The sequence below is a fragment of the Bombina bombina genome, chromosome 2 (genome assembly GCF_027579735.1).
Source record: "Bombina bombina isolate aBomBom1 chromosome 2, aBomBom1.pri, whole genome shotgun sequence".
Classification (NCBI taxonomy): Eukaryota; Metazoa; Chordata; class Amphibia; order Anura; family Bombinatoridae; genus Bombina; species Bombina bombina.
Window position 1 is genome coordinate 750942 of NC_069500.1, and position 18086 is coordinate 769027.

Here is an 18086-nt window from a genome sequence, read left to right on the forward strand (position 1 = left end):
AAGGGATAACTAAATCAAACACACCAGATGTTCCTGAGCTATCGGTAATGTTACATATGTGATAACTAAACAAAAAACACCAGATGTTCCTGAGCTATCAGTAATGTTACAGATGGGATAACTAAACCAAACACACCAGTTGTTCCTGAGCTATCGGTAATGTTACAGATGTGATAACTAAACCAAACACATCAGATGTTCCTGAGCTATCAGTAATGTTACAGAAGGGCTAACTAAACCAAACACACCAGATGTTCCTGAGCTATCGGTAATGTTACAGATGTGATAACTAAACCAAACAAACCAGATGTTCCTAAGCTATCGGTAATGTTACAGATGTGATAACTAAACCAAACAAACCAGATGTTCCTAAGCTATCAGTAATGTTACAGATGGGATAACTAAATCAAACATGCCAGATATTCCTGAGCTATCGGTAATGTTACAGAATGGATAACTAAACCAAACACACCAGATGTTCATGAGCTATCGGTAATGTTACAGAAGGGACAACTAAATCAAACACACCAGATGTTCCTGAGCTATTGGTAATGTTACATATGTGATAACTAAACAAAACACACCAGATGTTCCTGAGCTATTAGTAATGTTACAGATGTGATAACTAAACCAAACACACCAGATGTTCCTGAGCTATCGGTAATGTTACAGATGTGATAACTAAACCAAACACACCAGATGTTCCTGAGCTATCGGTAATGTTACAGATGTGATAACTAAACCAAACAAACCAGATGTTCCTGACCTATAAGTAATGTTACAGATGTGATAACTAAACCAAACACACCAGATGTTCCTGAGCTATCGGTAATGTTACAGATGTGATACCTAAACCAAACACACCAGATGTTCCTGATCTATCAGTAATGTTACAGATGAGATAACTAAACTAAACACACCAGATGTTCCTGAGCTATCAGTAATGTTACAGATGAGATAACTAAACCAAACACACCAGATGTTCCTGAGCTATCAGTAATGTTACAGATGGGATAACTAAACCAAACACACCAGATGTTCCTGAGCTATCGGTAATGTTACAGATGTGATAACTAAACCTAACAAACCAGATATTCCTGACCTATAAGTAATGTTACAGATGTGATAACTAAACCAAACACACCAGATATTCCTGAGCTATCAGTAATGTTACAGATGTGATAACTAAACCAAACAAACCAGATGTTCCTGAGCTATCCGTAATGTTACAGATGTGATAAATAAACCAAACAAACCAGATGTTCCTGAGCTATCAGTAATGTTACAGATGGGATAACTAAATCAAACATGCCAGATATTCCTGAGCTATCGGTAATGTTACAGAATGGATAACTAAACCAAACACACCAGATGTTCCTGAGCTATCGGTAATGTTACAGAAGGGATAACTAAATCAAACACACCAGATGTTCCTGAGCTATCGGTAATGTTACATATGTGATAACTAAACAAAAAACACCAGATGTTCCTGAGCTATCAGTAATGTTACAGATGGGATAACTAAACCAAACACACCAGTTGTTCCTGAGCTATCGGTAATGTTACAGATGTGATAACTAAACCAAACACATCAGATGTTCCTGAGCTATCAGTAATGTTACAGAAGGGCTAACTAAACCAAACACACCAGATGTTCCTGAGCTATCGGTAATGTTACAGATGTGATAACTAAACCAAACAAACCAGATGTTCCTAAGCTATCGGTAATGTTACAGATGTGATAACTAAACCAAACAAACCAGATGTTCCTAAGCTATCAGTAATGTTACAGATGGGATAACTAAATCAAACACACCAGATGTTCCTGAGCTATCGGTAATGTTACAGAATGGATAACTAAACCAAACACACCAGATGTTCATGAGCTATCGGTAATGTTACAGAAGGGACAACTAAATCAAACACACCAGATGTTCCTGAGCTATTGGTAATGTTACATATGTGATAACTAAACAAAACACACCAGATGTTCCTGAGCTATTAGTAATGTTACAGATGTGATAACTAAACTAAACACACCAGATGTTCCTGAGCTATCGGTAATGTTACAGATGTGATAACTAAACCAAACACACCAGATGTTCCTGAGCTATCGGTAATGTTACAGATGTGATAACTAAACCAAACAAACCAGATGTTCCTGACCTATAAGTAATGTTACAGATGTGATAACTAAACCAAACACACCAGATGTTCCTGAGCTATCAGTAATGTTACAGATGTGATAACTAAACCAAACACATCAGATGTTCCTGAGCTATTAGTAATGTTACAGATGTGATAACTAAACCAAACACACCAGATGTTCCTGACCTATCAGTAATGTTACAGATGAGATAACTAAACCAAACACACCAGATGTTCCTGAGCTATCAGTAATGTTACAGATGAGATAACTAAACCAAACACACCAGATGTTCCTGAGCTATCAGTAATGTTACAGAAGGGATAACTAAACCAAACACACCAGATGTTCCTGAGCTATCGGTAATGTTACAGATGTGATAACTAAACCAAACAAACCAGATGTTCCTAAGCTATCAGTAATGTTACAGATGGGATAACTAAATCAAACATGCCAGATATTCCTGAGCTATCGGTAATGTTACAGAATGGATAACTAAACCAAACACACCAGATGTTCCTGAGCTATTGGTAATGTTACATATGTGATAACTAAACAAAACACACCAGATGTTCCTGAGCTATCAGTAATGTTACAGATGGGATAACTAAACCAAACACACCAGTTGTTCCTGAGCTATCGGTAATGTTACAGATGTGATAACTAAACCAAATACACCAGATGTTCCTGAGATATCTGTAATGTTACAGATGTGATAACTAAACCAAACACACCAGATGTTCCTGAGCTATCGGTAATATTACAGATGTGATAACTAAACCAAACACACCAAATGTTCCTGAGCTGTTGGTAATGTTACACATGTGATAACTAAACCAAACACACCAGATGTTCCTGACCTATCAGTAATCTTACAGATGTGATAACTAAACCAAACACACCAGATGTTCCTGAGCTATCAGTAATGTTACAGATGTGATAACTAAACCAAACAAACCAGATGTTCCTGACCTATAAGTAATGTTACAGATGTGATAACTAAACTAAACACACCAGATGTTCCTGAGCTATCAGTAATGTTACAGATGAGATAACTAAACCAAACACACCAGATGTTCCTGAGCTGTTGGTAATGTTACACATGTGATAACTAAACCAAACACACCAGATGTTCCTGACCTATCAGTAATGTTACAGATGTGATAACTAAACCAAACACACCAGATGTTCCTGAGCTATCGGTAATGTTACAGATGTGATAACTAAACCAAACACACCAGATGTTCCTGAGCTATCGGTAATGTTACAGATGTGATAACTAAACCAAACAAACCAGATGTTCCTGACCTATAAGTAATGTTACAGATGTGATAACTAAACCAAACACACCAGATGTTCCTGAGCTATCAGTAATGTTACAGATGTGATAACTAAACCAAACACATCAGATGTTCCTGAGCTATTAGTAATGTTACAGATGTGATAACTAAACCAAACACACCAGATGTTCCTGACCTATCAGTAATGTTACAGATGAGATAACTAAACCAAACACACCAGATGTTCCTGAGCTATCAGTAATGTTACAGATGAGATAACTAAACCAAACACACCAGATGTTCCTGAGCTATCAGTAATGTTACAGAAGGGATAACTAAACCAAACACACCAGATGTTCCTGAGCTATCGGTAATGTTACAGATGTGATAACTAAACCAAACAAACCAGATGTTCCTAAGCTATCAGTAATGTTACAGATGGGATAACTAAATCAAACATGCCAGATATTCCTGAGCTATCGGTAATGTTACAGAATGGATAACTAAACCAAACACACCAGATGTTCATGAGCTATCGGTAATGTTACAGAAGGGACAACTAAATCAAACACACCAGATGTTCCTGAGCTATTGGTAATGTTACATATGTGATAACTAAACAAAACACACCAGATGTTCCTGAGCTATCAGTAATGTTACAGATGGGATAACTAAACCAAACACACCAGTTGTTCCTGAGCTATCGGTAATGTTACAGATGTGATAACTAAACCAAATACACCAGATGTTCCTGAGATATCTGTAATGTTACAGATGTGATAACTAAACCAAACACACCAGATGTTCCTAAGCTATCGGTAATATTACAGATGTGATAACTAAACCAAACACACCAGATGTTCCTGAGCTGTTGGTAATGTTACACATGTGATAACTAAACCAAACACACCAGATGTTCCTGACCTATCAGTAATGTTACAGATGTGATAACTAAACCAAACACACCAGATGTTCCTGAGCTATCAGTAATGTTACAGATGTGATAACTAAACCAAACACACCAGATGTTCCTGAGCTATCGGTAATGTTACAGATGTGATAACTAAACCAAACAAACCAGATGTTCCTGACCTATAAGTAATGTTACAGATGTGATAACTAAACCAAACACACCAGATGTTCCTGAGCTATCAGTAATGTTACAGATGTGATAACTAAACCAAACACACCAGATGTTCCTGAGCTATCAGTAATGTTACAGATGAGATAACTAAACCAAACACACCAGATGTTCCTGAGCTATCAGTAATGTTACAGAAGGGATAACTAAACCAAACACACCAGATGTTCCTGAGCTATCGGTAATGTTACAGATGTGATAACTAAACCAAACAAACCAGATGTTCCTAAGCTATCAGTAATGTTACAGATGGGATAACTAAATCAAACATGCCAGATATTCCTGAGCTATCGGTAATGTTACAGAATGGATAACTAAACCAAACACACCAGATGTTCATGAGCTATCGGTAATGTTACAGAAGGGACAACTAAATCAAACACACCAGATGTTCCTGAGCTATTGGTAATGTTACATATGTGATAACTAAACAAAACACACCAGATGTTCCTGAGCTATCAGTAATGTTACAGATGGGATAACTAAACCAAACACACCAGTTGTTCCTGAGCTATCGGTAATGTTACAGATGTGATAACTAAACAAAAAACACCAGATGTTCCTGAGCTATCAGTTATGTTACAGATGGGATAACTAAACCAAACACACCAGTTGTTCCTGAGCTATCGGTAATGTTACAGATGTGATAACTAAACCAAACACACCAGATGTTCCTGAGCTATCGGTAATGTTACAGATGTGATAACTAAACCAAACACACCAGATGTTCTTGAGCTATCGGTAATGTTACAGATGTGATAACTAAACCAAACACACCAGCTGTTCCTGAGCTATCGGTAATGTTACAGATGTGATAACTAAACCAAACACACCAGATGTTCCTGAGCTATCGGTAATGTTACAGATGTGATAACTAAACTAAACACACCAAATGTTCCTGAGCTATTGGTAATGTTACAGATGGGATAACTAAACCAAAAACACCAGATGTTCCTGACCTATAAGTAATGTTACAGATGTGATAACTAAATCAAACACACCAGATGTTCCTGAGATATCTGTAATGTTGCAGATGTGATAACTAAACCAAACACACCAGATGTTCCTGAGCTATCGGTAATATTACAGATGTTATAACTAAACCAAACACACCAGATGTTCCTGAGCTGTTGGTAATGTTACACATGTGATAACTAAACCAAACACACCAGATGTTCCTGACCTATCAGTAATGTTACAGATGTGATAACTAAACCAAACACACCAGATGTTCCTGAGCTATCGGTAATGTTACAGATGTGATAACTAAACCAAACAAACCAGATGTTCCTGACCTATAAGTAATGTTACAGATGTGATAACTAAACCAAACACACCAGATGTTCCTGAGCTATCAGTAATGTTACAGATGTGATAACTAAACCAAACACATCAGATGTTCCTGAGCTATTAGTAATGTTACAGATGTGATAACTAAACCAAACACACCAGATGTTCCTGAGCTATCGGTAATGTTACAGATGTAATAACTAAACCAAACACACAAGATGTTCCTGACCTATCAGTAATGTTACAGATGAGATAACTAAACCAAACACACCAGATGTTCCTGAGCTATCAGTAATGTTACAGATGAGATAACTAAACCAAACACACCAGATGTTCCTGAGCTATCAGTAATGTTACAGAAGGGATAACTAAACCAAACACACCAGATGTTCCTGAGCTATCGGTAATGTTACAGATGTGATAACTATACCAAACACACCAGATGTTCCTGAGCTATCGGTAATGTTACAGATGTGATAACTAAACCAAACACGCCAGATGTTCCTGAGCTATCGGTAATGTTACAGAAGGGACAACTAAACCAAACACACCAGATGTTCCTGAGCTATTGGTAATGTTACAGATGGGTTAACTAAACCAAACAAACCAGATGTTCCTGACCTATCAGTAATGTTACAGATGTGATAACTAAACCAAACACACCAGATGTTCCTGAGCTATCGGTAATGTTACAGATGTGATAACTAAACCAAACACACCAGATGTTCCTGAGCTATCGGTAATGTTACAGATGTGATAACTAAACCAAACACACCAGATGTTCTTGAGCTATCGGTAATGTTACAGATGTGATAACTAAACCAAACACACCAGCTGTTCCTGAGCTATCGGTAATGTTACAGATGTGATAACTAAACCAAACACACCAGACGTTCCTGAGCTATCGGTAATGTTACAGATGTGATAACTAAACTAAACACACCAAATGTTCCTGAGCTATTGGTAATGTTACAGATGGGATAACTAAACCAAAAACACCAGATGTTCCTGACCTATAAGTAATGTTACAGATGTGATAACTAAACTAAACACACCAGATGTTCCTGAGATATCTGTAATGTTACAGATGTGATAACTAAACCAAACACACCAGATGTTCCTGACCTATAAGTAATGTTACAGATGTGATAACTAAACTAAACACACCAGATGTTCCTGAGATATCTGTAATGTTACAGATGTGATAACTAAACCAAACACACCAGATGTTCCTGAGCTATCGGTAATATTACAGATGTGATAACTAAACCAAACACACCAGATGTTCCTGAGCTGTTGGTAATGTTACACATGTGATAACTAAACCAAACACACCAGATGTTCCTGACCTATCAGTAATGTTACAGATGTGATAACTAAACCAAACACACCAGATGTTCCTGAGCTATCGGTAATGTTACAGATGTGATAACTAAACCAAACACACCAGATGTTCCTGAGCTATCGGTAATGTTACAGATGTGATAACTAAACCAAACAAACCAGATGTTCCTGACCTATAAGTAATGTTACAGATGTGATAACTAAACCAAACACACCAGATGTTCCTGAGCTATCAGTAATGTTACAGATGTGATAACTAAACCAAACACATCAGATGTTCCTGAGCTATTAGTAATGTTACAGATGTGATAACTAAACCAAACACACCAGATGTTCCTGAGCTATCAGTAATGTTACAGATGAGATAACTAAACCAAACACACCAGATGTTCCTGAGCTATCAGTAATGTTACAGAAGGGATAACTAAACCAAACACACCAGATGTTCCTGAGCTATCGGTAATGTTACAGATGTGATAACTAAACCAAACACACCAGATGTTCCTGAGCTATCGGTAATGTTACAGATGTAATAACTAAACCAAACACACAAGATGTTCCTGACCTATCAGTAATGTTACAGATGAGATAACTAAACCAAACACACCAGATGTTCCTGAGCTATCAGTAATGTTACAGATGAGATAACTAAACCAAACACACCAGATGTTCCTGAGCTATCAGTAATGTTACAGAAGGGATAACTAAACCAAACACACCAGATGTTCCTGAGCTATCGGTAATGTTACAGATGTGATAACTATACCAAACACACCAGATGTTCCTGAGCTATCGGTAATGTTACAGATGTGATAACTAAACCAAACACGCCAGATGTTCCTGAGCTATCGGTAATGTTACAGAAGGGACAACTAAACCAAACACACCAGATGTTCCTGAGCTATTGGTAATGTTACAGATGGGTTAACTAAACCAAACAAACCAGATGTTCCTGACCTATCAGTAATGTTACAGATGTGATAACTAAACCAAACACACCAGATGTTTCTGAGATATCTGTAATGTTACAGATTTGATAACTAAACCAAACACACCAGATGTTCCTGAGCTATCGGTAATATTACAGATGTGATAACTAAACCAAACACACCAGATGTTCCTGAGCTATTGGTAATGTTACACATGTGATAACTAAACCAAACACACCAGATGTTCCTGACCTATCAGTAATGTTACAGATGTGATAACTAAACCAAACACACCAGATGTTCCTGAGCTATCGGTAATGTTACAGATGTGATAACTAAACCAAACACACCAGATGTTCCTGAGCTATCGGTAATGTTACAGATGTGATAACTAAACCAAACACACCAGATGTTCCTGAGCTATCGGTAATGTTACAGATGTGATAACTAAACCAAACACACCAGATGTTCCTGAGCTATCAGTAATGTTACAGATGTGATAACTAAACCAAACACATCAGATGTTCCTGAGCTATTAGTAATGTTACAGATCTGATAACTTAACTAAACAAACCAGATGTTCCTGAGCTATCAGTAATGGTACAGATGGGATAACTAAATCAAACATGCCTGAGCTATCGGTAATTTTATAGAATGGATAACTAAACCAAACACACCAGATGTTCATGAGCTATCGGTAATGTTACAGAAGGGATAACTAAATCAAACACACCAGATGTTCCTGAGCTATCGGTAATGTTACAGATGTGATAACTAAACAAAACACACCAGATGTTCCTGAGCTATCAGTAATGTTACAGATGTGATAACTAAACCAAACACACCAGTTGTTCCTGAGCTATCGGTAATGTTACAGATGTGATAACTAAACCAAACACACCAGATGTTCCTGAGCTATCGCTAATGTTACAGATGTGATAACTAAACCAAACACACCAGATGTTCCTGAGCTATCAGTAATGTTACAGATGTGATAACTAAACCAAACATGCCAGATATTCCTGAGCTATCGGTAATGTTACAGAATTGATAACTAAACCAAACACACCAGATGTTCCTGAGCTATCAGTAATGTTACAGATGAGATAACTAAACCCAAACACTCCAGATGTTCCTGAGCTATTCGGTAATGTTACAGATGTGATAAACTAAACCAAACACACCAGATGTTTCCTGAGCTATCGGTAATGTTACAGATGTAATAACTAAACCAAACAAACCAGAGTTCCTGACCTATCAGTAATGTTACTGACTGAGATAACTAAACCAAACACACCAGATGTTCCTGAGCTATCTGGTAATGTTACAGATGTGATAACTAACTACAAACACACCAGATGTTCCCTGAGCTATCGGTAATGATTACATATGTGATAACTAAACCAAGCACACCAGATGTTCCTGAGATATCTGTAATGTTACAGATGTGATATCTAAACCAAACACACCAGATGTTCCTGAGCTATCGGTAATATTACAGATGTGATAACTAAACCAAACACACCAGATGTTCCTGAGCTGTTGGTAATGTTACACATGTGATAACTAAACCAAACACACCAGATGTTCCTGAGCTATCAGTAATGTTACAGATGTGATAACTAAACCAAACACACCAGATGTTCCTGAGCTATCAGTAATGTTACAGATGTGATAACTAAACCAAACACACCAGATGTTCCTGACCTATCAGTAATGTTACAGATGTGATAACTAAACCAAACACACCAGATGTTCCTGAGCTATCGGTAATGTTACAGATGTGATAACTAAACCAAACACACCAGATGTTCCTGAGCTATCGGTAATGTTACAGATGTGATAACTAAACCAAACACACCAGATGTTCCTGACCTATAAGTAATGTTACAGATGTGATAACTAAACCAAACACACCAGATGTTCCTGAGCTATCAGTAATGTTACAGATGTGATAACTAAACCAAACACATCAGATGTTCCTGAGCTATTAGTAATGTTACAGATGTGATAACTAAACCAAACACAACAGATGTTCCTGACCTATCAGTAATGTTACAGATGAGATAACTAAACCAAACACACCAGATGTTCCTGAGCTATCAGTAATGTTACAGATGAGATAACTAAACCAAACACACCAGATGTTCCTGAGCTATCAGTAATGTTACAGAAGGGATAACTAAACCAAACACACCAGATGTTCCTGAGCTATCGGTAATATTACAGATGTGATAACTAAACCAAACACACCAGATGTTCCTGTGCTATTGGTAATGTTACACATGTGATAACTAAACCAAACACACCAGATGTTCCTGACCTATCAGTAATGTTACAGATGTGATAACTAAACCAAACACACCAGATGTTCCTGAGCTATCGGTAATGTTACAGATGTGATAACTAAACCAAACAAACCAGATGTTCCTAAGCTATCAGTAATGTTACAGATGGGATAACTAAATCAAACATGCCAGATATTCCTGAGCTATCGTTAATGTTACAGAATGGATAACTAAACCAAACACACCAGATGTTCATGAGCTATCGGTAATGTTACAGAAGGGACAACTAAATCAAACACACCAGATGTTCCTGAGCTATTGGTAATGTTACATAAGTGATAACTAAACAAAACACACCAGATGTTCCTGAGCTATCAGTAATGTTACAGATGGGATAACTAAACCAAACACACCAGTTGTTCCTGAGCTATCGGTAATGTTACAGATGTGATAACTAAACCAAATACACCAGATGTTCCTGAGCTATCGGTAATGTTACAGATGTGATAACTAAACCAAACACACCAGCTGTTCCTGAGCTATCAGTAATGTTACAGATGTGATAACTAAACTAAACACACCAAATGTTCCTGAGCTATTGGTAATGTTACAGATGGGATAACTAAACCAAAAACACCAGATGTTCCTGAGCTATCAGTAATGTTACATATGTGATAACTAAACCAAACACACCAGATGTTCCTGAGCTATTGGTAATGTTACAGAAGTGATAACTAAACCAAACACACAAGATGTTCCTGAGCTATCAGTAATGTTACAGTTTTGACAACTAAACCAAACAAACCAGATGTTCCTGAGCTATCAGTAACGTTACATATGCGATAACTAAACCAAACACACCAGATGTTCCTGAGCTATCGGTAATGTTACAGATGTGATAACTAAACCAAACACACCAGCTGTTCCTGAGCTATCAGTAATGTTACAGATGTGATAACTAAACTAAACACACCAAATGTTCCTGAGCTATTGGTAATGTTACAGATGGGATAACTAAACCAAAAACACCAGATGTTCCTGAGCTATCAGTAATGTTACATATGTGATAACTAAACCAAACACACCAGATGTTCCTGAGCTATTGGTAATGTTACAGAAGTGATAACTAAACCAAACACACAAGATGTTCCTGAGCTATCAGTAATGTTACAGATGGGATAACTAAACCAAACACACCAGTTGTTCCTGAGCTATCGGTAATGTTACAGATGTGATAACTAAACCAAATACACCAGATGTTCCTGAGCTATCGGTAATGTTACAGATGTGATAACTAAACCAAACACACCAGCTGCTCCTGAGCTATCAGTAATGTTACAGATGTGATAACTAAACTAAACACACCAAATGTTCCTGAGCTATTGGTAATGTTACAGATGGGATAACTAAACCAAAAACACCAGATGTTCTTGAGCTATCAGTAATGTTACATATGTGATAACTAAACCAAACACACCAGATGTTCCTGAGCTATTGGTAATGTTACAGAAGTGATAACTAAACCAAACACACAAGATGTTCCTGAGCTATCAGTAATGTTACAGTTTTGACAACTAAACCAAACAAACCAGATGTTCCTGAGCTATCAGTAACGTTACATATGCGATAACTAAACCAAACACACCAGATGTTCCTGAGCTATCGGTAATGTTACAGATGTGATAACTAAACTAAACACAAAAGATGTTCCTGAGCTATCGGTAATGTTACAGATGTGATAACTAAACCAAACACACCAGATGTTCCTGAGCTATCAGTAATGTTACAGATGTGATAAATAAACAAAACACACCAGATGTTCCTGAGCTATCGGTAATGTTACAGATGTGATAACTAAACCAAACGCACCAGATGTTCCTGAGCTATCCGTAATGTTACAGATGTGAAAACTAAACCAAACACACCAGATGTTCCTGATCTCTCAGTAATGTTACAGATGGGATAACTAAACCAAACACACCAGTTGTTCCTGAGCTATCAGTAATGTTACAGATGTGATAACTAAACCAAACACACCAGATGTTCCTGAGCTATCGGTAATGTTATAGATGTGATAACTAAACCAAACACACCAGATGTTCCTGACCTATCAGTAATGTTACAGATGTGATAACTAAACCAAACACACCAGTTGTTCCTGAGCTATCAGTAATGTTACAGATGTGATAACTAAACCAAACACACCAGATGTTCCTGAGCTATCGATAATGTTACAGATGTGATAACTATACCAAACACACCAGATGTTCCTGAGCTATCGGTAATGTTATAGATGTGATAACTATACCAAACACACCAGATGTTCCTGAGCTATTGGTAATGTTACAGATGTGATAACTAAACCAAACACACCAGATGTTCCTGAGCTAATGGTAATGTTACAGAAGGGATAACTAAACCAAACACACCAGATGTTCCTGAGCTATCAGTAATGTTACAGTTTTGACAACTAAACCAAACCAAACAGATGTTTCTGAGCTATCAGTAACGTTACATATGCGATAACTAAACCAAACACACCAGATGTTCCTGAGCTATCGGTAATGTTACAGATGTGATAACTAAACTAAACACAAAAGATGTTCCTGAGCTATCGGTAATGTTACAGATGTGATAACTAAACCAAACACACCAGATGTTCCTGAGCTATCAGTAATGTTACAGATGTGATAAATAAACAAAACACACCAGATGTTCCTGAGCTATCGGTAATGTTACAGATGTGATAACTAAACCAAACACACCAGATGTTCCTGAGCTACTGGTAATGTTACAGATGGGATGACTAAACCAAACGCACCAGATGTTCCTGAGCTATCCGTAATGTTACAGATGTGAAAACTAAACCAAACACACCAGATGTTCCTGAGCTCTCAGTAATGTTACAGATGGGATAACTAAACCAAACACACCAGTTGTTCCTGAGCTATCAGTAATGTTACAGATGTGATAACTAAACCAAACACACCAGATGTTCCTGAGCTATCGGTAATGTTACAGATGTGATAACTAAACCAAACACACCAGATGTTCCTGAGCTATCGATAATGTTACAGATGTGATAACTATACCAAACACACCAGATGTTCCTGAGCTATCGGTAATGTTATAGATGTGATAACTATACCAAACGCACCAGATGTTCCTGAGCTATTGGTAATTTTACAGATGTGATAACTAAACCAAACACACCAGATGTTCCTGAGCTAATGGTAATGTTACAGAAGGGATAACTAAACCAAACACACCAGATGTTCCTGACCTATAAGTAATGTTACAGAAGGGATAACTAAACCAAACACACCAGATGTTCCTGTGCTATCAGTAATGTTACAGATGTGATAACTAAACCAAAAACACATCATATGTTCCTGAGCTATCGGTAATGTTACAGATTGGATAACTAAACCAAACACACCAGTTGTTCCTGAGCTATCGGTAATGTTACAGATGTGATAACTAAACCAAACACATCAGATTTTCCTGAGCTATCAGTAATGTTACAGATGTGATAACTAAACCAAACACACCAGATGTTCCTGAGCTATCGGTAATGTTACAGATGTGATAACTAAACCAAACACACCAGATGTTCCTGACCTATCAGTAATGTTACAGATGATATAACTAAACTAAACACACCAGATGTTCCTGAGCTATCAGTAATGTTACAGAAGGGATAACTAAACCAAACACACCAGATGTTCATGAGCTATCGGTAATGTTACAGATGTGATAACTATACCAAACACACCAGATGTTCCTGAGATATCGGTAATGTTACAGATGTGATAACTATACCAAACACACCAGATGTTCCTGAGCTATTGGTAATGTTACAGATGTGAAAACTAAACCAAAAACACCAGATGTTCCTGAGCTATCGGTAATGTTACAGAAGGGATAACTAAACCAAACGCACCAGATGTTCCTGAGCTATCGGTAATGTTACAGAAGGGATAACTAAACCAAACACACCAGATGTTCCTGAGCTATTGGTAATGTTACAGATCTGATAACTAAACCAAACACACCAGATGTTCCTGACCTATCAGTAATGTTACAGATGAGATAAATGACAGGTGGCGGGTAACTAAACTAACAGACCATATATTCTGGAGATATTGCTGATGTATGAGAGGCAGGTAACTAAACTAACAGACCATGTATTCTGAAGATATTGCTGATGTATGAGAGGCGGGTAACTAAACTAACAGACCATATATTCTGAAGATATTGCTGATGTATGACAGGCGGGTAACTAAACTAACAGACCATATATTCTGAAGATATTGCTGATGTACGACAGGCAGGTAACTAAACTAACAGACCATATATTCTGGAGATATTGCTGATATATGAGAGGCGGGTAACTAAACTAACAGACCATATATTCTGGAGATATTGCTGATATATGAGAGGCGGGTAACTAAACTAACAGACCATGTATTCTGGAGATATTGCTGATGTATGAGAGGTAGGGTAACTAAACTAACAGACCATATATTCTGGAGATATTGCTGATGTATGACAGGCGGGTAACTAAACTAACAGACCATATATTCTGGAGATATTGCTGATGTATGACAGGCGGGTAACTAAACTAACAGACCATATATTCTGTAGATATTACTGATGTATGACAGGCGGGTAACTAAACTAACAGACCATATATTCTCAAGATATTGCTGATGTATGACAGGCGGGTAACTAAACTAACAGACCATATATTCTGGAGATATTGCTGATATATGAGAGGCGGGTAACTAAACTAACAGACCATGTATTCTGGAGATATTGCTGATGTATGAGAGGCGGGTAACTAAACTAACAGACCATGTATTCTGGAGATATTGCTGATGTATGAGAGGTAGGGTAACTTCTACATGGAATACTATAGCTACAAAACTATTCTTGCTGAAAAGGCTGGTGATTTTGTACAGCAGATGCTAATGATTAGAAAATAGAACTGAGTACAGACCATACAGGGATCAGTAGGATGGTTCCTTACACTAATAACTTTCTCTTTCTCACAGCACCAGGATCAGAAGATGCTCACTCAGGGCAGGGTGAGTACTTTCTGCATCTTACACTCTGTGTGTGAGTGTAACACCCTCCGTCTATGTGTGTGTATTTGTGAATTGCCCCTTATCTGTTTGTTTGAGAATGTGTGTACCTCCTTGGGTCTGTGTGTGTGACAAACCGGCTGTGTGTGTGTTTAATACTCTGGTCTATTTGTGCAAAACATTCCATCTCTGTGGGTGCATTCTATTTGTGTGTTTGTGTATGTGTGTGTAACATTTCATGTCTGTGTCTGTGTGTGTTTGTGTGTGTGTCTGTGTGTGTTTGTGTATGTGTGTGTAACATTTCATGTCTGTGTCTGTGTGTGTTTGTGTGTGTCTGTATGTGTTTGTGTATGTGTATGTGTAACATTTCATGTCTGTGTCTGTGTGTGTTTGTATGTCTGTGTGTGTTTGTGTGTGTTTGTGTATGTGTGTGTATAACATTTCATGTCTGAGTGTAGCACCCTTATCTATGTCTGTTTATCTTCACGTGTGTGTGTGTGTAACATTTCATGTCTGAGTGTAGCACCCTTATCTATGTCTGTTTATCTTCACGTGTGTGTGTGTGTGTGTGTGTGTGTGTGTGTGTGTAACATTTCATGTCTGAGTGTAGCACCCTTATCTATGTCTATTAATCTTCACGTGTGTGTGTGTAACATTTCATGTCTGAGTGTAGCACCCTTATCTATGTCTGTTAATCTTTATGTGTGTGTGTGTAGCATTTCATGTCGGAGTGTAGCACCCTTATCTATGTCTGTTAATCTTTATGTGTGTGTGTGTAACATTTCATGTCTGAGTGTAGCACCCTTATCTATGTCTGTTAATCTTCAAGTGTGTGTGTGTAACATTTCATGTCTTAATGTAGCACCCTTATCTATGTCTGATTATATTCACATGTGTGTGTGTAACATTTCATGTCTGAGTGTTGTCAGTATATGGCCGGGTAATAACACAATATATTTAATAATTATCCTTTAAACTAAAAACCGAATAAGATATGCACATACCAAAAACCATAAAATTAATATAAATTCCTAAATTCTTTATTATTAGTTAATATCTATGAACACATTGAAATATATTTGTAGGAACTAGAATATGAATCAATATTATACATGTTTAAATTATTAAAATATGCTATGCAAAGTTCATAAAAGTTTACCTTTAAAATTAGCCTTATTCACAATAGAATTTCATTCAGTTAGCACAATGAGATTTCAAGATATTTAGCTGCTAACATTCAAGCAATACAATTTTAACAGTGCTTCGTTAAACAATAGGATAATATATATATTCTAATTGAAACATCAGAAATTGTAAATATTATTTGTGCCAATAACCAAACTCTGAGTTATAACTCTATATTTGCACAGCTAAAACAACTTAGCATTAAGGATATATGTTTAACATTACACAGACTATGAATATAAACTAAAATACAAACTGCTCTTTAAATTTATTTACTACAGCAACAAGGAATGCTTATCTTAAACGTTTACCTATCTCTTTAGCAATTTTTTTTTAATACTTTAACAGAATGACCAAAATCGATAATGCAATCTTCAGAAAACTTCTTGTTTCATCTCAGAAGACAATATAAGTATATTTTGCAATTAATGAGAAAAGTTAGCTAGCCTTGCTGTAATACTTGTATTTCAAACTCAGCCAATTTCCAGTTACAAGTCAGCCAGCAGCCTCCTTTCCTCCTTTTGCATTGACTTAAATATCTTTTCAATCATTGATGAAAACCCTGTGGGAGGCCCTTGCGAAAAATTGATCATCCCATTGGTCACCTGGGAAGCATCTCTCTGATTGGCCCTATGCAATGTATTGTCACTATGGAAACGCATCTTTTAACAGTTACATTTTTTTTTTGACTGCTATACTGGATTCTGGCCATCGAGGGGCAGCGGACAAACACACAGATTCATTTAACCATTTCTAACATTTATCCCATACAATGATTATTTTAAACATACTCTAATTTATAGCATTAATAAATTACTAACCGCTAGATTTAGAGTTCTGCGGCCAAAGGGGTGCGTTAGCTACGCATGTTTTTTTCCCCCCGCACCTTTTAAATACTGCTGGTATTTAGAGTTCACAGAAGGGCTGCGTTAGGCTCCAAAAAGGGAGCGTAGAGCATAATTTACCGCCACTGCAACTCTAAATACCAGCGGTGCTTACGGACGCGGCCAGCTTCAAAAACATGCTCGTGCACGATTCCCCCATAGGAAACAATGGGGCAGGTTGAGCTGGAAAAAAATCTAACACCTGCAAAAAAGCAGCGTTCAGCTCCTAACGCAGCCCCATTGTTTCCTATGGGGAAACACTTCCTAAGTCTGCACCTAACACCCTAACATGTACCCCGAGTCTAAACACCCCTAATCTTACACTTATTAACCCCTAATCTGCCACCCCGCTATCGCTGACCCCTGGATATTATTATTAACCCCTAATCTGCCACTCCGTACACCGCCGCAACCTACGTTATCCCTATGAACCCCTAATCTGCTGCCCCTAACACCGCCGACCCCTATATTATATTTATTAACCCCTAATCTGCCCCCCCCAACATTGCCAC

The 18086-nt window shown here is 37.5% G+C and overlaps 1 protein-coding gene across 1 annotated transcript in view; it reads left to right on the forward strand.

The window, feature by feature from the left end:
- LOC128649970 (uncharacterized) overlaps positions 1–18086 on the forward strand; it is a 285651-nt gene that overhangs the window by 104852 nt on the left and 162713 nt on the right. Inside the window, exon 3 of the mRNA XM_053703554.1 lies at positions 15476–15508. Coding sequence (XP_053559529.1) covers positions 15476–15508 — 33 coding nt within the window. The remainder of the gene's footprint in view (positions 1–15475; positions 15509–18086) is intronic.